The sequence below is a fragment of the Dermacentor andersoni genome, chromosome 1 (assembly GCF_023375885.2).
Source record: "Dermacentor andersoni chromosome 1, qqDerAnde1_hic_scaffold, whole genome shotgun sequence".
Taxonomy (NCBI): domain Eukaryota; kingdom Metazoa; phylum Arthropoda; class Arachnida; order Ixodida; family Ixodidae; genus Dermacentor; species Dermacentor andersoni.
The window spans coordinates 72926147-72949411 of NC_092814.1; the positions used below are offsets into that span (position 1 = coordinate 72926147).

General features: G+C 40.5%; 1 protein-coding gene across 3 annotated transcripts in view; it reads right to left on the minus strand.

Moving 5' to 3' along the window:
* LOC126545962 (palmitoyltransferase ZDHHC11-like) overlaps positions 1-23265 on the minus strand; it is a 60160-nt gene that overhangs the window by 28571 nt on the left and 8324 nt on the right. For all 3 annotated transcript variants that reach the window (XM_055061615.2, XM_050194010.3, XM_055061616.2), the window contains 4 exons: positions 19544-19659; positions 11476-11601; positions 4810-4922; positions 2350-2435 (listed from right to left, as the gene is read on the minus strand). In XM_055061615.2, coding sequence (XP_054917590.1) covers positions 2350-2435; positions 4810-4922; positions 11476-11601; positions 19544-19659 — 441 coding nt within the window. The remainder of the gene's footprint in view (positions 1-2349; positions 2436-4809; positions 4923-11475; positions 11602-19543; positions 19660-23265) is intronic.

The following is a 23265-nucleotide window of genomic DNA, read 5'->3' on the forward strand; positions in this document are numbered from 1 at the left end:
AGCACTCACTGCAACATGTTTCCTTGGTAGTACTGCTGCGGGGGCCAATGCAATTAACCACTGTTGCTATGTTGAGGATGGTGTATGAACACCAACCGGATAACGCTATGGAGATGCAGATGTAGCAGCTCATCTCCAGCATCGGCTGAATCAATGCTTTGGCCTTTCGTGGCATCTGATTGCATTATAAGTAGTGCTGTATGTTTTAAAAAATGTGACAAAATGTAGAATCCTGTTACCTGGTGTCAAACTGAGTGTACGGAAAGCATTGAGACGGTTTAAAAGGAAAGGGCTGATTTGATACTGCTACAAGTGGCTCAGCACTCTCAGCAGCATGGTGTGGCCTGGTGCCACTGCACTTGGTTGACTAGTACATGCCAAGTGTGCTGTGGTACCAGGCAACCACTAAGTGCAATTACATTGACATTCCTTATGGTCCATGAATCTACACCACTTGCATGGAAATATGATATAGTTATTCTACTCGAATAACTTATAGAGCATATACCATGGTTGTACTTGGACTGCATGCTTACTTATTCGAGGAAAATGAGGCAAAAATTAAGATACTTCCTCGTTATAACAGTTGTCATTTCTAAGAGAGAGCAGTATGTTAAAACAATTTTTTATGCAGCAGCTGTGTTCCAAATATTCCTCCTTTATGGAGAAGCTAATTTGGCCCCCTTCTGCAGCAGGGGGTTGCCTGCTTCTCTTATATAATTTATCATTGTCCTAACATATTGATGGTTTTCAGATTGTTTTTCCTATAAGCTATATTGCTGTTTTGGGCCTTCAGCTGTTGCTCACTTTTGTGTTTCCCTACGTTGTGTCTATTCTTTCTTTTGCTGAATACAAGGTTAGTCAAATAGTGATTTGATGTTCCCATATGTGAATTCTGCTTTTGTTTTTGTTGATGAGAATTAAGTCTCATAATGTGCCCTCTGTGTTTTATTTTACTGGAGAGAATGCAGCTAACACTGCGCTGTTGCTCACCTAAGAAATCATTTTTTTTTATGAAAGAATGTTCCTTTTCGAGCATTGTTTTTACTGTCTTATTTTATTTATCCTTTAGTATGTTCATGGTTAGCTGTTATGCAAAAGTGATATTTTTGTATTGGTTCGTGTGTTAAGTGCTCATTGTGCCTTTCAGAAACCAAGAGATGGCATTATGTTGTATTTTTAGTGTTCACTTTATATTCATGAGGCAGCTGCAGTCTGCCATTGTATTTCACTACAAATATTGTGTACATCATTATGTAGTTGTCAAACGGTTGATACCAATAAGAAGTTTCACAATAAAATGGCTGGTGGTGACAACTTGAGTTTCTCTTCGTTTAGTAATAGTGGCACTTAGATTTTTTGTTCCAAACAATTCAGGACTCTCCGAGAAGCTGCGTACACCCATAATCATTGGCTGTAATAGCGTCTCAAGCAGTCTGGGGAAGTTTGGGACAACAAATTGAAGAGGCCCAGTGAATGCATGCATGACGAATAAAAGAAACAGCCAAAAATAGTACAATGGCTGTCCTGTGGATGTAAGTGTGGTTAATATGGATATCCATTAGATATAGTAAATATCTATTGGGTGTTGTGGATATATATTACATGTAATAAATATATCTACCGGATGTTGTGGACGTCTATTAGATGTTGCATATATCCAGCCCTGACATCCCCACAACGTACGACTTACATGCTCTGGATGCATTTGCGATCATCCATAGTACATCCATGTAACATTTTCTGGATAAATCTGGATATCTAATGGACATACTGAATGTCCAAGGTGTACCATATTATACACATCTAATGGATGTATCTGGCTATCTGGGATACTGTTACCAGTCATCACTTTAAACCTCTTGTGTATTTTTTTTGCATGTATGTGCGTATGCTTGCTCAGCCCTTTCTAGGTGCATAAATTGCTATGTCCTCCTACCTTTTTATTTTCTCGCTACCAAGCGCCATGACTTGGTTCTGCAAACTGGATATAATACACTATCTTTTCTGCATTGAACACCTCAGTTTTTGGGCTTTACCCAAAGCCAAGTTTTACAGGACGCCCATATAATCTAAGTGGGCCGTAGCACTTACGGTAAGAAGTAAACAGCAGCTTACACACTATATCTCAAGAAAATATAAACCAATAAACAGGAACAATGAAAATCTTAAACCTTGCAATGAAAAGCAGCAAGGTCCTGAAACACTAAGTTATTATTCCAAAATGTGTGATGCACACAAAATTATTGAGAAGTCAAAGGCACTGTTTATATAAGAAATTATGCCCCTCATAAATAATAATAATTTAAACATCACAGATACAGTAATCACTTCAACATGACTACGTACTTGACACTTGTTCTTCCAGCAGTGTCAACAGCATCACTTTTTTGAGCTGCTGAAGCTTTCTGCTGCACTGGTGAAACCTGGTTGACCTGTAAAACCAACATTAAATAGTCATGCAGGTAATCACCGAAATAATTCTTTGCCTATAAAACACATAAGAACTATACACGAAATCTAAATGGAATGCTTGTGCAGCAAATGTTTACACAGCATGAGAATGGAAGGGATGGTAAATCATTGACGTGCAAGCATTATAGTTAAAGTGCTCATGCGAGCCATAGGCTATGTGCTAAGGGTTTAGATGAGTGTTTACATATACAGGGTCATCTATTTTGATGAAAACAGACTATCAAAGATCTCCTGTAGAAGATATCGCAATTCTGTCACAACGGCAGATTGCTTGAAGGTAGACACTACTTGCAAAACAAATTGCAGAGCTTTGTTAGCTATTTTAAGTTCTTTATTATTCTGGCTAAAAATGACCTTATCGTGTTTTTTATGGCTTATTTTCAAACTTCACCCCATCAAAAGCTCTTCTAAAGCTTTTTCAATCAATTTGCTTCATGTTTTATGCATGAAAACGATGCACCACCGTAGAGTCAAGTTAATGTCGTCTGCGCTTTCCGAATCATCACTTTTGGCAGAAGAAGCTAGGAGAAGACTATCATCATTGTCTTCGCTGAAGAACAAAACTCTAGTGCATCGCTTGCACTCTCACTTTCACTATCAGAGTCAAGCAGCGGTTTTCCCTTGCATGGCTCATGCACAAGCTGTCAGCAAGCAATAGACGGCATCATTCCAAACATGCCAAAGGACGTAAAAAGTGTGCGATTCCAAAAATGCGGTCTTTGAGCGCTGACAAACTGCTGCCATCTATATATGTAGTAGAAAACAAAGATCGCAATACATTCCCCACTACAGCACTGACAAAATGGCTGCCATCTATGTTATAGAACATGGAGACTGAATCAACAGGGCATTTGAGACGCTCAAAAAGTGATCGCATCTATGTAGTATAATAAAGAAAGAGTGAAATTACCGTGGATTTCAAACATTGGCACTGTAGCCATCAATGCAGTAGAACAAAAACTAAGTGGACCTGCCGAATTTGTCCAAATCACTTTGAAAACGGGATTATTGTCGTTGATGAGCTGAGCTTGTCCAAAGCAAAATTAACCAGGATCGCATTGACTAGCTGACCTTGTCCAAAACACTTAATGGGTTAGGAATATTTTGCTAATTAAGATTGTAATTATTAACTTTAATGCACATGTCCCAAATGCTGAATTAAAGCTAAGCAGTAATATAGTAGAAATCCTTTGCTTAGCACCAGCCTCAATAAATACATCCTCTAACTCTGTAGCAAAATGCATTGATGTTTCAGGTAACAGTTACCAGCACTCTATAAAATGGAGTGCTGACATGACTTGAAAATGATGGTGCTTTAGACAAGCCTGACATTATCAGTCAGCTGAGACTCAAGGAGTTTGCAGTTGAAACAAAATATTTTTTGGTGCATACCATTATTTCCCACTTAAGGAACATATCCCCTTCAGGTGCCCATTAATTCTGTCTATAGAATATTTAGCTTCACCACATTTTTTTTATTTTCAGTATCATTGAAGACATACTGCCACAGAATTGATTAAGAATTTAAAATTCTGTGATTTTTGTTATTTCTCAAGTTTACAGAAACTGGATTCTATGTGAGAAATTTCTACATGGACATCAAATATTAGAACAATTATTTAATGTCTGGCATACTGGGAAAGCACACAGATGCTTGAAAAACATTTCTGACGTAAAACATTGTGAAAAACAATGAAAGAAGTGAACCAGCTACATGACATACTGACACTGAGAGCAAACACCAAGCCATCTACTTTCCAACTAATTTTACTAAAACACTTACAGCACACGTCCAGTCAGAAATGTTTCGAGATACATCTCACAAGTTTTAAATATAATTGTTTCCATAAGAGACTGTGTGGTGCAACGCGAAGCAGGACAAAGGACACAGAAAAACGAGGACAAGCGCTTTTCTGTGTCTCTTGTCATGCTTTGCGCTGCGCCACACAGTCTTGTGGAAAAACAACTAGCCCAAACCATCACCCTTCTAAGTTCCATAAGAGCGTTCGCTTTTGATGCACTGTTTTGCAGTACACACTTCTGAAACAGCACCTGAAGATGTGGGATATGCTACAGTTTAGGCAACCGTAGATTTGTTTTACTGATGCTTGACCTCAATAATTTTGTGCTGCCCTCAATTTCAATGGACTAAGATTTAGTTGTACCACTACCATAATGAAAAGTGACGATGTAGATGTGAAGTTTGATCTGTAATTACAAATGATATCACTCGAAGTGAACCACAGAAACAAGACACTGCTGTGGTTTCTTCGTTAACCCAGATTGCACACATGAAATCTGTGTCCTGTAATTTATGCTACATAATAAGCTTACCTTGTGCTTGCACCACTTCAAGAAGAAGTTCCTTTTTTCTGCTTGCGTGCCTCCGTGGAATGATGCATTACGCTTGAGAACAATATAATCATAGGTTGATAGCCCTTTGAATGCTGCAACAAGCCATGAAAAATAAGTTCAAGCACATTCCATAAAGCCTACTTCCAACAATGCTCATTGATAACATTTGAATTATATGTATACACATGCAAGAACAAAGAAACAATAAGAAACAAATGAAAACACCTACTTACAGTACTTATTTCAGTCCCATAAGCATAAAGGAGTACCTTATTTAGTGGTAATCACTATAATTTGAGAGAATTGTTACGATCGACCTGTCAGGTGTGAGAAGCATTTAAACGGGCTTCCCCACGTCAACATAATTGCCCTCTTCTCCGAAACGGCGTCACCTTTTTGCCTGAGCTGACACGAAAGATGAACGAAGAGAAAGACAGGCCACAAGGTAGACGACGCCAACCCATTCTCCACGAGCTGATACAAAAGGATAGAAGAAGAAACCGAAGGTCAAGACAATGTCACCATTATACCCTACATCTAGGATGGGCAAAGGGAAAGAGAGGCCTCAAGGTCAAGACGACGCCACCCCGTTGTCCACTAGCTGACACAAAAAGATAGAAGAAAGATAAACCGAAGGTCAAGACGACGTCACCCTTTTCCCCGAGCTGGCACCAAGTATGGGCAAAGGGAAAGACAGGTTTTGGAAGAAGACGGCGACGACCACAGGACCACCAGAGGTTATTTAAGGCCGTGCTGGCCCCTGTGTTAATAAGAACCGCTCGAGACTCAGATGAGAGTCACATCCATGTACCAATGAAGTGAAGACAATCTTTTCAACTTTTTTTCATCATCACGATGCCCGGCTTCATCGTCGTTTCCCGATTATTGCGGTGAAGACCAACCTTACCCGGTCGACATTATATTAAGATCTCAAAACATTTCACATAGAAGAAAAATATTCAGAATTAACACACAGAGTGAAGTCCACTTTGAGTAGTACTGCTCACAATGATGGGCTAATCTACTACTACAGTGTATAGACAGTTTTTAATGGATTAAAATTAGACGTGTCAAAGTGGAAAAAAAATGTATGTGTGGGAAGCCGGTCTCGCACATGTCCACAGACACACACAACCACACACGCACATGTCCACACACACACACAACCACACACACAAATGTCCACACACACACACAACCTAGGCGCGGCGTGCGCCTAGGTTTCTGCCGGCAACAAGTTATATTTTCGTCCACTTTCATTTCCCTTTTCTTTATTATTTTCTCCATTTCAATTTCAACCAAAGCTAATTTCCTCTATGCCTCCTTGGCTTCATTGTCTGTTGGCTTATATAGCCGGCAACAAGTTATATTTTCGTCCACTTTCATTTCCCTTTTCTTTATTATTTTCTCCATTTCAATTTCAACCAAAGCTAATTTCCTCTATGCCTCCTTGGCTTCATTGTCTGTTGGCTTTATATGGTCATGATTAGCAAAATCAAGCCCCTCAGTTCCCCTTCTCATTTATTCACAGCGAGGGTCTTGAACCTGGCAACCTTGGTGTCATAAGGTAGCATACGAGGGTTTATTAGTCAAGTGCCTGCTCTTCTTCTCCTTAAGTCCATGTGTTACGTGATGCCATTGGGCAAAAAAGGATGCTCCACATTTGCCCACCATGGCTCTGAGTGACACTGGCTAACACTCCTAGGGCTAGCTCTAGTAAACATAAATACCCAAGTTAGTGGATGGATTGATAGCAGTTGCTGTAGCACAATTGGTAGTTCAAAGCACGCGTAATGCGGAGGTTGTGGGTTCAGCTCCCACGGGCGACAAGTAATCTTTTTATTCACTTTCATTTCCTTTTTCTTTATTATTTTCTACATTTCAATTTGAACAACAGCTAATTTCCATCATGCTTTCCTTGGCTTCATTGTCTGTTGGCTTTGTATGGTCATGATTAGCAAAATCGAGCCCATCAGTTCACCTTCTTCTTGTATGTATATATAGTGCGACTAACAGTGGCCTGCTCCTAACCACCATCAGGGACCTTAAAGAGATGCAACGTAATGCCCTCTCCACAATGCATTTCTCTTGCACTCACCACTAAATCGCCACAGATTTTTTTTGTTTACTTATATACAATTATGCTGCAATCTTAATACAAGCCTAACGTGGGGATCAATTACAGTGAATGAATAGGAAAAATCTACAACCTGAAAAATCTCTATGCAGATAAATGCAAACACAGAAATAATATCAATTTTGTTGTTCTGCAATCAGATACAAAAGAGAGAAAGAAATGAAGACAAAGATAACAAGGTAGAAAAGACCTGACATTATATTTATAGTTCTCACAGGGGTGCTGCAATCATGTGTAAGTGGCATCATGTAGTGTCTGGCTGGTTCTGGCTCCCATGCTGTAATGTGTGGCTGACATCAGCAGCGTTTGACCGTGTGAAAACAGCTGTCACTCATTTCTGCATCTCTTGCATACTTTTTTGCTTCACTGCAGGTTGTGTTACCAAAAACAAAAGGGGTTTTGCAACAACTTTCATGAAAGGTATAGAATGTGCCTCGTATTAAAGGGCATCATTTCACGAATCTCTTCCAACAAGATTTTTTTAGTGCACTTCAGTAAGTGGAGCTACCAGCAATCAAAAGCTGCCTATGCCATGCTCTAGCTGCTTCCACCTCTATTTCTTCATTCCAACTGCGCTCAGAGCTGTGCCGCTGTGCTCATGCAGCTCAATGTTTTGGTGTTGGCATGGTCTATGAGACCATGTTGGTGACACTAACACAGTACTCATCTCGGCCACCAGCTACTGCCTCATGTGATCAGATTTCTGTTACTGCTTCTGCTGGAGCTTATGGAACATAAAACTTCTTAAAGGTATCTACAAACAGCTAAAGACAGCTAAGAAATTCTTGGTCTACATATGACTAATAAATGATGCCGACGAAGTGCTGCTTTCAAGCTTTAATTATGAGTGCTCATTGAAAAGAAGTTATTTGGGACACCTTCATGACAACACAATCCTGCAAGTCTTCAGAATACTAGCTGCTGTGTAAACCAGTGTGGTTGAAGCAATGCTTCTTTTTTAATGGGTGTCTGAATATAAAGCACTTATGTATCACTGCCAAAGACACATGATCATATATGTGCGCATATTGTAGCTCATAACTTGTGAAAACAGTCTATGAAGTCAACCTGTATGCAGTGACTTATGGTTATAACTAGGAGTGTGTGAATACTTGAAATTTTGAGAATTAAACATCTTTTCTACTAGATTCAATTTGATTTTGAGAATTCACAATTATAATTCAAATAGAAATGAATATTCTAAAAATGTTAAGGAACAACAGCACTTAATAGCGTCTACAGGGAGTAGGATAGATGCATATGGAGAATGATTTAACTGTTTCTGCTGCAGGAGAACCGCAGCAGTTGTACAGAGGCACCAGTTAATGAGCAAACATGTGTGGAGCAGCTAATTATTGCACAATATTTCCTCGTCATACAATAAGGGCGCCTCGCTTTTAGTCTGCCTAAGGATTGGCTGTTTCGATCCAGGCAGAGCAATTTTGTTAAGCCAATCTCACCTTGTTTCATTATACATTCTTTTAAACCAATGTGTGGTGCTGCAGTGCTTAACCCCTTCAATGAACACAACACTATATGCGCATTGTTTTCTTACAGTCACTATTATGGTGCATCAGGTGTAATCACCTTTAATTTCTCAAATAACCAAACACCCTGTTTTGAACAGCATTACATGTAGTACAGGAAGCATGAGTGAATATATTAGCAAATATCTATAAAGATTCCACAGCTACCTTAATTTTTCACGGGAAAAGCAGGAAAATACCAATCAGGAAAGGAATCAGGCAAGAAGACACAATCTCTCCAATGCTATTCACTGCATGCTCAGAAGCATTCAACCTGCTAGAATGGGACAGATTATCAACAGTGAATATCTGAGCAACTTGCAGTTTGTAGATGACATTTATTCTGCTCAGCAACACTGGATATGACTTGAAACAAATGATTCAGTACCTTAGCTGACAAAGTGTAAAAGTAGAATTACAAGATTGATATGCAGAAGACCAAGGTAATGTTGAACAGCCTGGCACTATAATTCGTGATTGACAGTCGGCTTTTAGATTCAGTGCAAGAGTATGTTTATATAGATCATCTACACACAGGGGATCCTGAACACAAGAAGAAATTTACAGAAGAATAAAAATGGGTCGGAGCGCATATGGCACGCATTACAAAGTCATGACGAGCAGCTTACCACTATTCTTGAAAAGAACAGTGTATAATCATTGCATTCTATCAATGCTAACACATGGGACAGAAACTTGGAGGTTAATTAAAAGCTTCATAAGAAATTAAGGACCACGCAATGAGCTATGGAATGAAAAAGGATAGGCGGAACTTTAAGAGATAAGAAGACAGCAAAGTGGATTGGAGAGGAAATGGGGGTAGCCAATATTCTATTTGACATTAAGAGGAAGAAATGGAGTTGGGTAGGCCATGTGATGCATAGGGCAGATAAGTTGCGGTCTAATGGAGTTACAGAAAGGGTGCCAAGAGTAGGGAAGTGCAGTCAAGAACGGCAGAGAACTAGGTGCCATGATGAAATTAGGAAATTTGCACAAGACAGGGGCAATTAGAAATCACTGGTAGAGGCCTTCATCCTGTAGTGGCCATAAGTAGGCTTATGATAATTTTGTTAACATGAATATAAACAGACTGCAGTGTATTTCTTGCTTAATTCACAGGGAATTAATCACAGGGAAGCATAAAAAAGAAAACCTTGCTTTTCCCTCTATGGGACTGATACACAGAATGCTTACACAAATGCCTTGACACAGATACACAAATGTTTCAACTACATAGTGCAAAACGTAGAAATGTGTGCAGGCAACTCAATGCATCAGTACTGATAAGAAGCACTGCAATGTGGGTGCAGGAAGACAAAGAAAAGCATACTGTACTGTGATGGGCAGGCAAGAAAAGCTGACAATACACTGGCTCTCTGATTGTTCTTCAAACCCATCACTCCGAGACACAGCATTTGGCAGAAAACTTTAGAAAACTTCCCAAACTACCCACTCTTTTTGGACAATTCTCATAGCATGAAATGAATCATAATTTCACTAATTATGCTCAAAATTGCATTTGTACATGTTGTGTAACTGAGAGAGTACTGTTCTTTGCTAACACTGAATGGACAGACTAACTTTTCAGACACTTTTGCAGTCCCCGACAGGTCCGAAAAATCAGCCGGCTGATGTATATACCAAGTGATTTTAAGTGCTGTGTCATGGGAAGGCTCTCTTTCCCTCAGCAATACTGTATCACTGCGATGCCTCAATTGGCACAAGGGCTCTGTAACTGCCTCGACTTTCTCTATTTTCTTTATGTCTCCCTCCCCTTCCTCAGGGCGCTGAGCCATGCTCCCTAATGGGTTGCAGAAAATAGCAGCTCTCCCGCTTCACAATCCCTCTCTGTCTCTCTCTCTAACCACTTCTTGTACACGGAGACATGCCAGAAGTATTTTACAGTTGATCTACCTGGCCTACTGTTGCTGCAAGTAATTGAAGATTACTTTCAACTGGGGTGTAAATGTGATACCTAGCTGCGTCACGCCTACTGTCAGATCAAGTTACTTGCATGCATACGGGCTACTTTCGTGTAACGAGGGTCTGGAATCTGGCAACATTGATGCCTTCAGGTAGCATGTGTGGTTTATTGACCAGTTGCCTTCACCCCCCCAACCTCGCAAAAAAGATCATGTACTCGTGATGCCTGTGGCCGAAAGCATGTTCCACATCTGTCGCCAAGGTTTACGAGTGGTGGCACTGGTTAACACTCTTAGGGTTAGTTTTAGTAGTAAAACATAAATACCCCAGAAAGTGGACAGGAAAATGGCACTGCAGTAGCTCAATTGGTTAGAGCATTGCACACGTAATTTGAAGACGGGGAATTGTTCCCCACCTGTGGCAAGTTGTTTTTTCATCCACTTCCATTTCCATTAATTTATCATTTCTTTAATTCAATTAATAAATACAAGTAGTTCAATTAGCAAGTACAAGTAATGTTGGCTTCTTATGATATTTCATGTATACAGTACCTTGTTTCCATTAATATGTACTTTTTGTTGGGCCATGGTCAACAATAATCGCAAGTGCACTGCATTTATTGTGTGCATGTCAGTATATGCCACACTGCTGTATACGTGACACAGACAGTGTACACTGTGTGAAGAAAATATTCATGTGGCACCCTGTTTGCACTACATGTCATGTACCACCACCGTACCTATACCCACAGTGCATAATCAAGTGGTAGGCAGGTAGAAGTAGGTAGTGAACCTGACTGGTGGGTTTACCGCCATATGCTGAGAAAGGTACCTTGGCTTTTTACCTAAGTATGTGGTTCAAAGGCAAGAAATTGTCTGATAATCCAGCTGACCAGCCATAAATGAAACAACATATGTAAAATTTGAAGGCGAAGACTATATTCTTTATATGTTAGATTCCTCTAGAATCTGTGTTAAGTTGCTCCTGCACAACAAAATTTACATGCAATTTGTACGTAAGCAGAAACTCTCAATAGCAGCAATAAAGGTAAATACTTACCAAGAAACAAATGAAAACCGAGTAAGTGGCTTAGAAGGGCAATAGCAAGGAGTGAGAGTGCGGCACATATTTCCACCATAAGGAGCCAGATGGTCTTGTCTACTGGCACAAACACATAAAATAAACCTGTAAAAGCAAACATAACTTGTCTTTACTGCACATACAGGAGCTTGTAAAATTCCCCTCACTTTATGGACTCTGCATGTAAAAAGTATATGATTAAATCTATGTGCACAGGCAGGCCAAACTGCCCCCTATTTTAACTTCATATGGCTTCACATTGCTTTTCACCATTCTTCATTCCCTATCTAACATTCAAATTTAACATTACCATGTATATATGCCTTGCTCTCCGATCATAAGGAGTACCATTACTCGAATTCCTGATGCTATCCAGTCTTCAGCTGCATGAAAGCTTTGCCTACAGCCTGTGTTTGTTTACCTGGGGCATCGCTGTAATCTCATTAGGAGAGTTATTCCTTCATATATGTTTCCTGTATTGAGCACAGTAATCCATGTACGAAAAAGAAAAAAAGTGATATTTTAGTGGCACAAACAGCACCAACCATGAATAGGCTGCAACATCAAAACATTATGTGCCTGAGTCGGTCTGTTAACTCACTGAGTCAGCTATGGCACAGTACTCACCAATGCATATCATCATCTTCTAGACCGCACATATGCTTGCCTGTGCGGGCTAGCTCGCTTATACATGCCTTGCACCTGCAGCACCTTGCGAGCAACAGCTCGCGCTCACTCCTGGCTAGACACCTTGATAGGCATCACTCCATGTTGAGTTAATGATAGCACTCCAAAATGCGCAATCTGGATTTGGCTACTATGCGTTGGTCAGGCTGGTGCAGGACAAAGCTGGTGCAGGGCGCGCGAACGCGAGTGTGCACTCCAGTCCTGTCGTGCACATAGCAAACATTCCGTGTTCCACTATACACATGACAGTTGCGTATAGCTGTGTCTGCTTTGTAGCATAGATACCGCATCTGCAACGGGGTGCTGCAACGAGCCCTCTCGCTGGCGAAATACTCCGACAACCACATGCTCTGGTTGGTCTCTGTAGGTGACAGGCATATAGTGACACAATATAAATCAGTAGCCCAAGCACTCATCTCAAGTCGAGAAAGTGCCATAAGGAAAAAACAACAAGGACAAAAAAAAAGGAAAATGCCCAACTTTTGGCAGGGGCCTTGCCCCTTTGCTATTCCCCCTGTGTAGCTTACAGCGTGCTAGTGGAGATGAAAGGGGAGATAAAAAAGTGCATAGGTGCAATAACTACGTTCCACTTATACTTGAAGGATTCAAGCCATTTTTGGGGCAGGCGATTTGCGAAGAAACATCCCTTAATAGTGATGCCATTCTATGACTAGTTAAAGAAGTGGTTCAGGGCCCCTTTAAGAAACGCACCAATAACACAAAGTGGCTGAGAGGGTCTTGGGTTAAACCAGACGGTTGTTTAAAAACATATTAAGCTTTTTAAATTAGTACTTTTATATACTAGTAAACATGGTGGCTAGTAGCCCTAGCACATCACATTCTAGCAACATTTAGTGGCAGCCCTGTAATTTAGATGCCATTTCTACAGTATCATGAGCATTAGCTACCAAACTACAACCACTGAACTAGGAACAAGTAAAAAGCATTCGTGAAATTTCAGACAGCTAAGATAAGGGCGTTGGAAGAACACTTTTGTGTGAAGGTTTGCTGCAAGCCTTGAAACTTTTACAGAGTGTTTCCCCGTTGCTTGACTATGCACAGAGATGTCTGCATGAGCCAAATGTAGTGTTGTAAGCTGTTAGAAATTTTAAGGAAAGCAGGACTACGATGTACTGGCTCATGCCTCACCTTTTGGATGCCTTTCTTCAAACAGGGTTTTTCCAGTCCCCTAGACTTAAGATAACTCGAAAGGATGTACTTCCCAAAGCATACATCCAGGAAAATGAATAAAAGAACTATAAATTGTGAGAATAAGTTTTAAGCTTCAGAAAGTGGAAAAAAGGCTGGGAGCAGTCCACTGGTAGAGGAGGCTCTTTAAAAAAGAGAAATGTATCCACAACTTTCTAAAATTAATCACTGTATTTACTGGCAATATGAACGCACATAATAAGTGCGCCACCAACTTTGCACTTAAAAATTAGAATTTTTTTCCCCTCCATAATAATCACACCCACAGCCCCACGGAGGCCCACGAAATAATGGACGTCCATATTTGCTGCAAAGCTAAGTTATCTAAGACATGTTTTTAATCATTAACATCTTAATCTCCAATTTTTGGTCTTTTAAAAAAGATCCCATAAAATTTACACCACACATTAAACACATCGCCCAACTTCAGTTTTACAGAAAAAAAGTGCGCTCATTATGCAAGTAAAGATGGTACAAATTTCTACAGTATATTGAGCTTTTTTAATGTCCTGGTATGTTGGGCATGAGGTCAGGTCCTGTGAGGGAATCAGTGGTGCCTATTATGTGCAGACATACTAATTCGCCCACCTTAGAAATGACATCAAGCCTGCTAAAACATCCAATAACCATGTCACAAGGGCGCACATGGTGGTTCATGGAAACTATCCTATTCGAAAACTTTTTGAGGAAGGGGGAGCCCGTGTGGACTGTGATGAAATGCTGAGAAACTTGGAAACAATGAGCCAGTTAGACATCATCTGGGTTTCATGTGCCTCGTCTATTGAGTGACAACCAGAAAGAGCCCCATGTCAAAGACGGTCACAGGCTGCTTTTCACTCAAAATGGTAACAAAAGCTTTCTGAAAGAAATTACACTCGACCTCATTATAATGAAGCTGAAAAGGGAGCTGAAATTACTTCATTATATCTGTTATTGTCGTACCTACCTAATAGGGTGCACAATTGTAAACATGGAAATAAGAAGACAGCTTTGCGGCCTGCAGAACTGCTACACGGCCACGCATGCGATGAAATTTTAATACTACAAAAGAATCTTTGGCATGTGCAACATGCAAGTTGATGTGACAGCCTTTACATAGCTCCTTCTGTTCCACTGTGACGCTCTTTCTTAGACTGATTTCTTAGACTGCTGTGAAATCTGGCATTTGCTGACTGAAGTCATAGTCACTGTATTTCGACAAGGAAATTCAACTGCCTCTGCAATTGGCTCAGGTGATGACTATTCAGGTTAGCAGTTTGTTTTCTTATTCTTGCACTAGGTGATTTATTTTAGTTATAGCCATCAAGCACATTTTTCTTTTCCTGAAGCCTTTCAGGAATCTTTCAGGAACCCAGTAGAGTCAATGTACAAGGCAGTCTGAAATTTCGGATGCTGAAAAGCTTTTCGCCATGACTGCAGGTCCAAAACAACATTAATTGAAGCCACCACCGCCACCATTATGATTATTTTGCAGCCTCGAATCGGCACTCTTGCATGCTGATCTGCTGGCAGTCATAGTACTAGTTGTTTTGTGCCGTCTTTAAGCCTAGCTGCTTCGACATTCGCTATCAAGCTTCCTGCTGTTCGGTGCCGTGTTTCTCACTTAAAAAATCTGCACTGTTGACAATGGCACTGACTCTGCTATTGTCATCCCTGCCACTGGTGTTGAAGCGTGCAAATCAAGCAAGGGTCTAAGGTGTTCCATAATGCCGGTGCACAAAAGTCAGCTTCGACGCCATACAGCAGAGTTACGCAGTCAAGCATAGCATCTCCTGCCATCTTCTGTCACAGTACAAGCACCGAGACGCCTAATAATTGTACTGGCAGGCTTTTAAAGCTATTTTGGATTTGACTGTGGCAATTGCAGTCCTTGAGGGCAGTTAAAGGCGTGCATTCATGTTTTTGGACTGCCCGATTTTTCAGACATTTTCACGGTTCCTAGGGAGTCCAAAAAATGGAACATTGACTGTATAGTAATCTGCTCCAACTGTCGTGTACTTAAAGAAACTGCACATCACTCATGCTTTGCACTGACTGCCACTACTAAAATTAAACTAAGGAAACAGTCCTATCGAAAATGGTAAACCTGAGGTCTATTTCACTCCAACTAACAAAAATGTGAAGCACTGTCCATTCTCTTCATTCAAGATGAAAATATGCTGTTCACACTAACCCTACCACAGTGATCAACATCACTTTAGCAAACAGGGTGCACAGAGAATTACTACTCTTTTCTATGAAAACCACATGTTAGTGCACATTTCTGTGCTTAAATTGCACTCACACTCACCACTGGAAGAATATGTGCCACGTACTTAGATAAATTGCTGTCAAATGTAATCATATTTAGGACTTCTACAGAAATATAAAACACTTTTTAAAGATTGCTGACTGCATTTCCGGAGCTGCTGTTAGATTTACAAGCACAAGAATGCTCTGTCGTAATATTTTATTCACCAGACAGACCAATTTCAACTAAGACGCACCATGGTACCTACAACATGACGATGTATTGCAATTACCTCATATTCTTGCCACAACTGAAGGGAGGCAGCACTGTATTGCTGGCTCAAATATGCAGTGCATAAGGCCCATAGCACTTCATATGAGACAAGGGACTAGAGAGTAACGACGAACACATGCTTCCCTTGTCCCGTGTTAAGTGGTATAAGATGAAATGAATCGTAACCACCAACTCACTTAAACTTTCGCATTACTCAGTTTGTGAAGATTAATTTCCTTGCAGACTGCCTTTCTTGAGAATCAAGGTTGCTATGGTATCATTAAAAAAGAAGGTATGCAGTATCACATGCAATCCATTCTCGCTATCAAAAACTGCAAATTATGTCAGTAGTGGAAGTTAGTTAATTCGGGTCTAATAGGACAAAAGCGACTAGGGCCATGCTGCACTGGCCATTAGATATAAAGAAATCAAACGTTATGCAGCAAAAGTTGCATTACTTTATAGCCTGTGTAAAAAAAACGGTTTCTTCTAAAAAGTTCAACAAGTCAGTGAAAGGCACTAATGGTCATCTCCCAGTATTGAGGCGGGGTGTAAAGGTATGTGTAAGTTGTAGAGATTTTGTAAAAGCTTCCATCTCTGTATTTCAGTATGTGGACATGTCATAATAATGTGCATTACTGTAAGTGGTTCATGGCAATTCTCGCAAGTTGGTGGGTTTTCGTTTTGAAGTAGAAAATTGTGCGTCAGGCATGTATGCCAATTCAAAGTCGACATAGGATCACATCATAGAAGCGTTGCTGGCGACTGCACGACTTCCACTCACCAAGCAGGGGTTTTGTTGCGTGTAACTGGTTATTCATGCAAGAGTCCCATTCTAGTTGCCACTTTGATGCCAGGGCCTTATGAATCGCTCGGATACTGTCTTTGCACAGAAGTGTTGTGTGCGTTATGCCTTTGTGCGCTGCCGTGAATGCAAATCTATCTACTGCTTCATTCCCTGGTATCCCAATATGGCTTGGGACCCAGCAGAATTGTATGGTTCCTCTGTATTTATTACAGGCCACCATGTTTAGGACATCACCAAGCAGAGGTTCCCACGCGGAGTTTAAGTTTGGAGCTCTGAGTGCACTTAACGAGTCAGTATAAATGATAGCATTTTTCTGCTTGTCGGTGGTAATTTTTTTTACTGCCATCCATAACGCATAAACTTAGTAATGGAAGGAATAGGACTCACTGCCATGAGTACTGCAAAAAATAATATGTTTGTGGTGCACTCTCAAGATATATACCAGAATTCTGCGCCAGGAACAATAAAAGATGAGATTTCATGGTTTTAACAATGTTGCTGCTGTGGTTTATACACAAGTAAAATTGCAAATAAGTATTCTAAATTCAATTACAACTCTCTGTTAATATGTTTTTTTCTGCCAAACAAAACTAAAAGCACTCCAAAAGTGTAATGTACAAGTTTAGCCTTTATCGTGCTTGCCATTGTGTTCCTTTACTTTTTCTAGATAGGGTACAAAACATAATTTGCGCAAATAGTGCTTAAAGATAAGGCATGTTAGGCGCAACCTGCTTGTAAGAACTATATTGCTAAAAATTACACTGCAATAGAAGAACAAAAATGGAATGACCATTTTTGAAAATTTTACCTATTTGCAACTAAAAATTATTTTTTTCATACAACAAGAAAACCACAACCATATGAAGACAACAGATACTGAAGCCAAGAATACCTATTGGCTTCATATGGTTGCAGCTAACAAAAATTGAGCCCCTCAGTTCTCTTTGCTCAGAAGAAAACCAGTTGCTTGAAAAGTAGACACTTAAAAACGGCAGATACTCACAAGACTGACAAATGCCTCTAGGCTTCCTTACTTGTTCTAGCACACATTGTCACAAGTTGCCCAAGTGCACTAGATATGTGCAAGATACTCACAACACTGACGATTGCCTCTAGGCTACCTTACTTTCTTGTTGTAGCACACATTATCACAAGTTGCCCAAGTGCACTAGATATGTGCAAAATACTTACAAGACTGACAAATGCCTCTAGGCTACCTTATTTTCTTGTTGTAGCACACATTATCACAAGTTGCTCACTTGCCCACTAGATATGTGCATTCACTTTTCTTATTCGTTATAAATTCTGAGCTTTCCAAGCCTGCCACCTATGCAGATTCAGCCAATATCTTGAGCATCCAAGTGACCTTCGCCAATGAATGCATGGTTGGTTGTACTGGCTGCTCCTGGATTTCATCCAGGAAACAGGCCTTTACATCTTCATTTGAATTATGCCACAAGGTGCATTTGTGGGGAAAAAAGAAAAAAAAGCTTGCATAATAAAACTGCACTTGGTAGTTTTTTCTCATGTTTCATTTTTTTTTTACTGTCCTTTTGTACTATGTTCTGCCCTGCAAATTAGCACACCAACGTAATTAAGCTATTTCTTGGCTTGTGTTCTAAGCTCATATACTTTCCGAATGTCCTTGCTTCATTAACCCTTTACCTCCTGTTGACGAGCATAGTCGTCATGAAATCTTGTACTAATGTAACCAATGACGACTATAGACATAAACAAAAATTTGTCACACAGTGAACCTATGACAACTATACTTGTCCCATTAAATCTAGTTGTGATTCCTGACACTAGATGACCACACTTGTCTATGTTGTGCCATTTGTGCCTCACCTTTCATTATACTGCCTCTTACATACCCGCATAAAGTATAGCTCCCTCGTCGAAACAAGGCAATGAAAGTGCACATTAAGGAAATTATTTTGAGGACTCATCATTAGATGACAGCTCTGTAGGCTTTTGCATGGAAACGGAAAGTGATGTGTTCTCATCTGAGGAGTCTGATGACGACGATATTGTGGATGGACCACAGGACCTTACAGCTGCCCGTGAGTCTACCATACGAAGACGGCCTACTTTAGGAGCTGCGGAAAAGTAGCCACTATTCATGTGTATGTTTTTGCACCCTTCAGGCTACTTTTTCTTCGTATTCTCTTTTTTCATAGTGTATTGAGCCCCAAGTGCTTTTTTACAAGACACTACAGTCATGCAGTGAAGCCTTCTTCAAATTATCTTTTTTACACAATTTGTGAAATGAAGGATGCCCATTGAATTGAAATAGTGCCATTTTATTCAGGAAGAAAAGCTCTACAAAGTGAGCCAAAAAAAATTCCAGCAAATTAGGTAAAATTCTCCCCCCCCCCTTTTTTTTGCAGTAGGGAAAGAGTTAATGACACCACAATAAGCCGGCTATTTTCTGCAGTGGCAGGCTTGGGCATGTTTATTTCCCACGGAACAACAAAGGCCCCTGTAAGTACCCTGGGCAACACTCTGCTGAATGGTTGACGTTTCTAGAGATCCCCTAAATGTACTGTGATTCTATGAGAAGTAATCTAAAGAGGTTTGCCTCAAAGTTGACAATGCAGAAATCCCCAAAAGAAATGTTGAAATCATGCACTTGGCTGGCAGTCCAACATTCTTATGCCATCGTCATGTTGCCGGAGCCTTTCCAGGAAGTTTTAATTAAGTTCCCATTCTTTAATTTTTGCAAGTTAGTCACTAACCAGACATATTTCTGTCAGACGTCTCCATTCATGGCTTTATTTTATTTATCTGTGGCCAACTCGTTACCAATCACATATGTGAAGTGTTCACTCTTCACTTACCTGCAGGGTGGTTAAATAGGCTGCTTTTAGCAAAGTATGCCACAATAAGCCCAGCAGACACCAGGAAAGTCAGAAGGCAGGCTATCAGAGCGCTGGCTACGCATATGGCAAAGTACCTGAAGAAAAGAAATATAAGTCAATGTGCACACACTCACACACATCCAGAAAGCAGTCTAGCATCCACTTAAAGCAATATCCACAAAACGCAGAACTTTCATTTATACAACCATATATCATCATAACCAAGTCAACTAGATACACCTCATAGTATTAGAGGGTGGGACCCAAAAGTGACGAGAATTTTTTTAGAGAGGTGGAAGGGGAGTTAACACCCACGAGTGATGCAAGAGCACATACTACACTATCGTTTCCATAATTTGGCCAAGCAGTGTCCTTGTGTGAAAGATTGTCTGCTCAGTGCATTGCTTTCTTTTTAGCCTCTGGCACCAACCGTGCTGGTTTTGCAATGGCGGCCGTCAAAAAACATGTGTGCATCATGTTCTATTCCACCTTGGGAAATTTTTTTTATATCAGTAAGATTTTTCATTTTGAACTTTTATCACAATGTCAAAGAGTGAACCAGCATTTTTACATTGAAGTGCCCAAGGAAGCGGTTGCATGATGCAGTTTGAACAATATGCCTCGTGTTGTGGAGCACAGGCAAGTGGCTTGTGCACGGTGACAACACTCCCTCCCACATAGCATTGAACATGCAGCATTTCCCCACAAAAATCAGATGACAAGGCTACCTCATTCTTCTGATACCACTTGTATCTCACCCCTTGCAATCTCCAAAAGTGAAACGAGACCTTCAAGGAAAGCGTTTTCAAGATATGCAGGAGGCAGAGAAAAAAACAATGAAAGTATTGAAGCGAATCAGTTTGCAAGAGTTGCTGAACAGTTTTGAGCAAAAGATAAAGTTGTCAGACAAGTTTGTTGGCTTTCAGGTTGAGTACTATAAAAGTGTTTAAAGTTTGGGAGTGTTTGAACAAATGCCATGTGTGAAATTTTATATATATACATACATATATATATATATATATATATATATATAAAAGATTTTCGTTACTTTTGGGTCCTTCTTCTCGTGTGCTCATGTGTGTGCTTGCACGTACGCCCACACTACACACACGGTATACTCCTGTTAAGATGAATCAGGTCATGATTGATGAATTTTTTTCGTTGGTTTCCCTAGAGAAAATGTACAAGCAATCTGCTTATCATGAACCACTAAATCGTAGGGGCGTGTGAATATTCTAAACTTACGAATAACGAATGTAATACTCCCCTTTTTCAATTCGCTCCTCGAATCGAATAGTCATTATTTGAAAAGCCGAATACTTTTCAAATAGTTCTAGAATATTTCCCATCGTCAACTGCGCATGATCAAATATGAAATTGAAGCAAAAATATGATAACATTCATCCCCTGCACAGTGGAGATACTGTACCAAAGCACACTGTTGTTCGGGGAGCGGGGCTTTATAGGTAAAACCACGATGAGTCAAAAATAAAATTTTGTTTAGACATGGCAATAGGCAGTGGGTATTGTTTGGATACTATATATGCAGATGCAGCACATGTATCCTACTGTCGTATTAAATATGAAGGCATTTCATTGCAACATATTTGATACAATAGTGGCACCATCTGCTGTGACCATTCGAATGGAGAAAAAGGGCATTTCTATTTTTCACTTGCTCTGTCATCGCTGCAGATGACTTTCATTTCTGGTTTGGGTGTGAAGGCATACACAAATGTTATTTGGGCCAGAAGGCTTCATTTCTGAACTTAATGTGGTAATGCACGACCACATATCAGAAAATTGCCGAGTTTGCAAACAAAGTTTTAGTTATTCTTACGGCTCCATTTGTGCTTTTAAAATTACGTGCAGTGTAATTACCTGCAGTTAATGACAGGAGATTTCTAGTGTCATCAATACCATGACGAGAAAATTGTTTAATATTGCTGGTAAGAAGGCTGTATATTATTCACAAACTATTTGAAAAAAATGTTCTATAGTTGATTCGATTCGCTTCTGGTACAAATCGATTCATATTCAATTCAGCCTCAAAAACTACTATTCGGACACCCCTACTAAATCAGTTAAGTCGAATTTCAGCAGCTCTCAATGATGCCTGCTACTCCGTTCTGCAAAAGGCTCATATCAAACTTAAAGGAGGCAAATCCGTTAGCGACACAAGATGCAAATGGTGATTTGTATACATAAACCCAAACATAAGCCCATGCCCATTTCAAATCAAGAAAAAGAAATGGGCATAGGCAGGAAACGTAATGAGGAGGGAAGATAACCGATGGTCATTAAGGGTTACGGACTGGATTCCAAGGGAAGGGAAGCATAGCAGGGGGCGGCAGAAAGTTAGGTGGGCGGATGAGATTAAGAAGTTTGCAGGGACAACATGGCCACAATTAGTACATGACCGGGGTAGTTGGAGAAGTATGGGAGAGGCCTTTGCGCCGCAGTGGGCGTAACCAGGCTGATGATGATGACGATGACAGCTATATCAGCATAGAAACAGAAACCTGCAGGCCTGATGCTGCAGAAACAATTATTCCAAGACATCCTTGAGGTGCCTCTACAGGCTGATAATTATGACGAGAGCATTACCCAAAAAGCATAAGAACCAATGTTGGTCACACATGACGCAGCTGATCATCATCATCATCAGCAGCAGCAGCAGCAGCAGCAGCAGCAGCCTATTCATGTCCACTGCAGGACGAAGGCCTCTCCCTGCGATCTCCAATTACCCCTGTCCTGTGCCAACCGATTTTTAACTAGCGCACGCGAATTTCCTAATTTCATCGCTTCCCCTAGTCTTCTGCCGTCCTCGACTGCGTTTACCTTCTCTTGGTAGCTATTCTGTAACCCTAATGGTCTAACGGTTATCTAACCTGCACATTACATGGCCTGCCAAGTGCCATTTTTTTCTCTTAATGTCAATTAGAATATCAGCTATACCCGTTTGCTCTCTGATCCAAGCTGCTCTCTTTCTGTCTCAAGATTATGCCTAGCATTCTTCATTCCATCACTCTTTGCGCGGTCCTTAACTTGTTCTCAACTTTCTTTGTTAGTCTCCAAGTCTCTGCCCCATATGTCAGCACTGGTAAAATGCACTGATTGTACACCTTCCTTTTCAATGATAATGGTGAGCTTCTGGTCAGGAGCTGAGAATGTGTGCTGTATGCGATCCAACCCATTTTTATTCTTCTATTAATTTTCTTCTCATGATCAGGGTTCCCTGTGATTAGTTGACCTAGTTAAACGTACTCCTTCACAGACTCTAGAGGCTGACTGGTGATCCTGAACTCTTGTTCCTTTGCCCGGTTATTTATCATTATCTTTGTCTTCTGCATATTAATCTTCAGCGCCACTCTTACACTCTCCCTGTTAAGGTCCTCAATCATTCGTTGTAACTGGTCTGCATTGTTGCTGAATAGAACAATGGCATCGGCAAACCGAAGGTTGCCGAAATAATCACCGTCAATCCTTACTCCTAAGCCTTCCCAGTTTAATAGCTTGAATAGTTCTTCCAAGCACGCAGTGAATAGCATCGGAGAGATTGTGTCTCCCTGTCTGCCCCCTTTCTATATAGGTCATCATCAGCCTGGTTACGCCCACTGCAGGGCAAAGGCCTCTCCCATACTTCTCCAACAACACCGGTCATGTACTAATTGTGGCCATGTCGTCCCTGCAAACTTCTT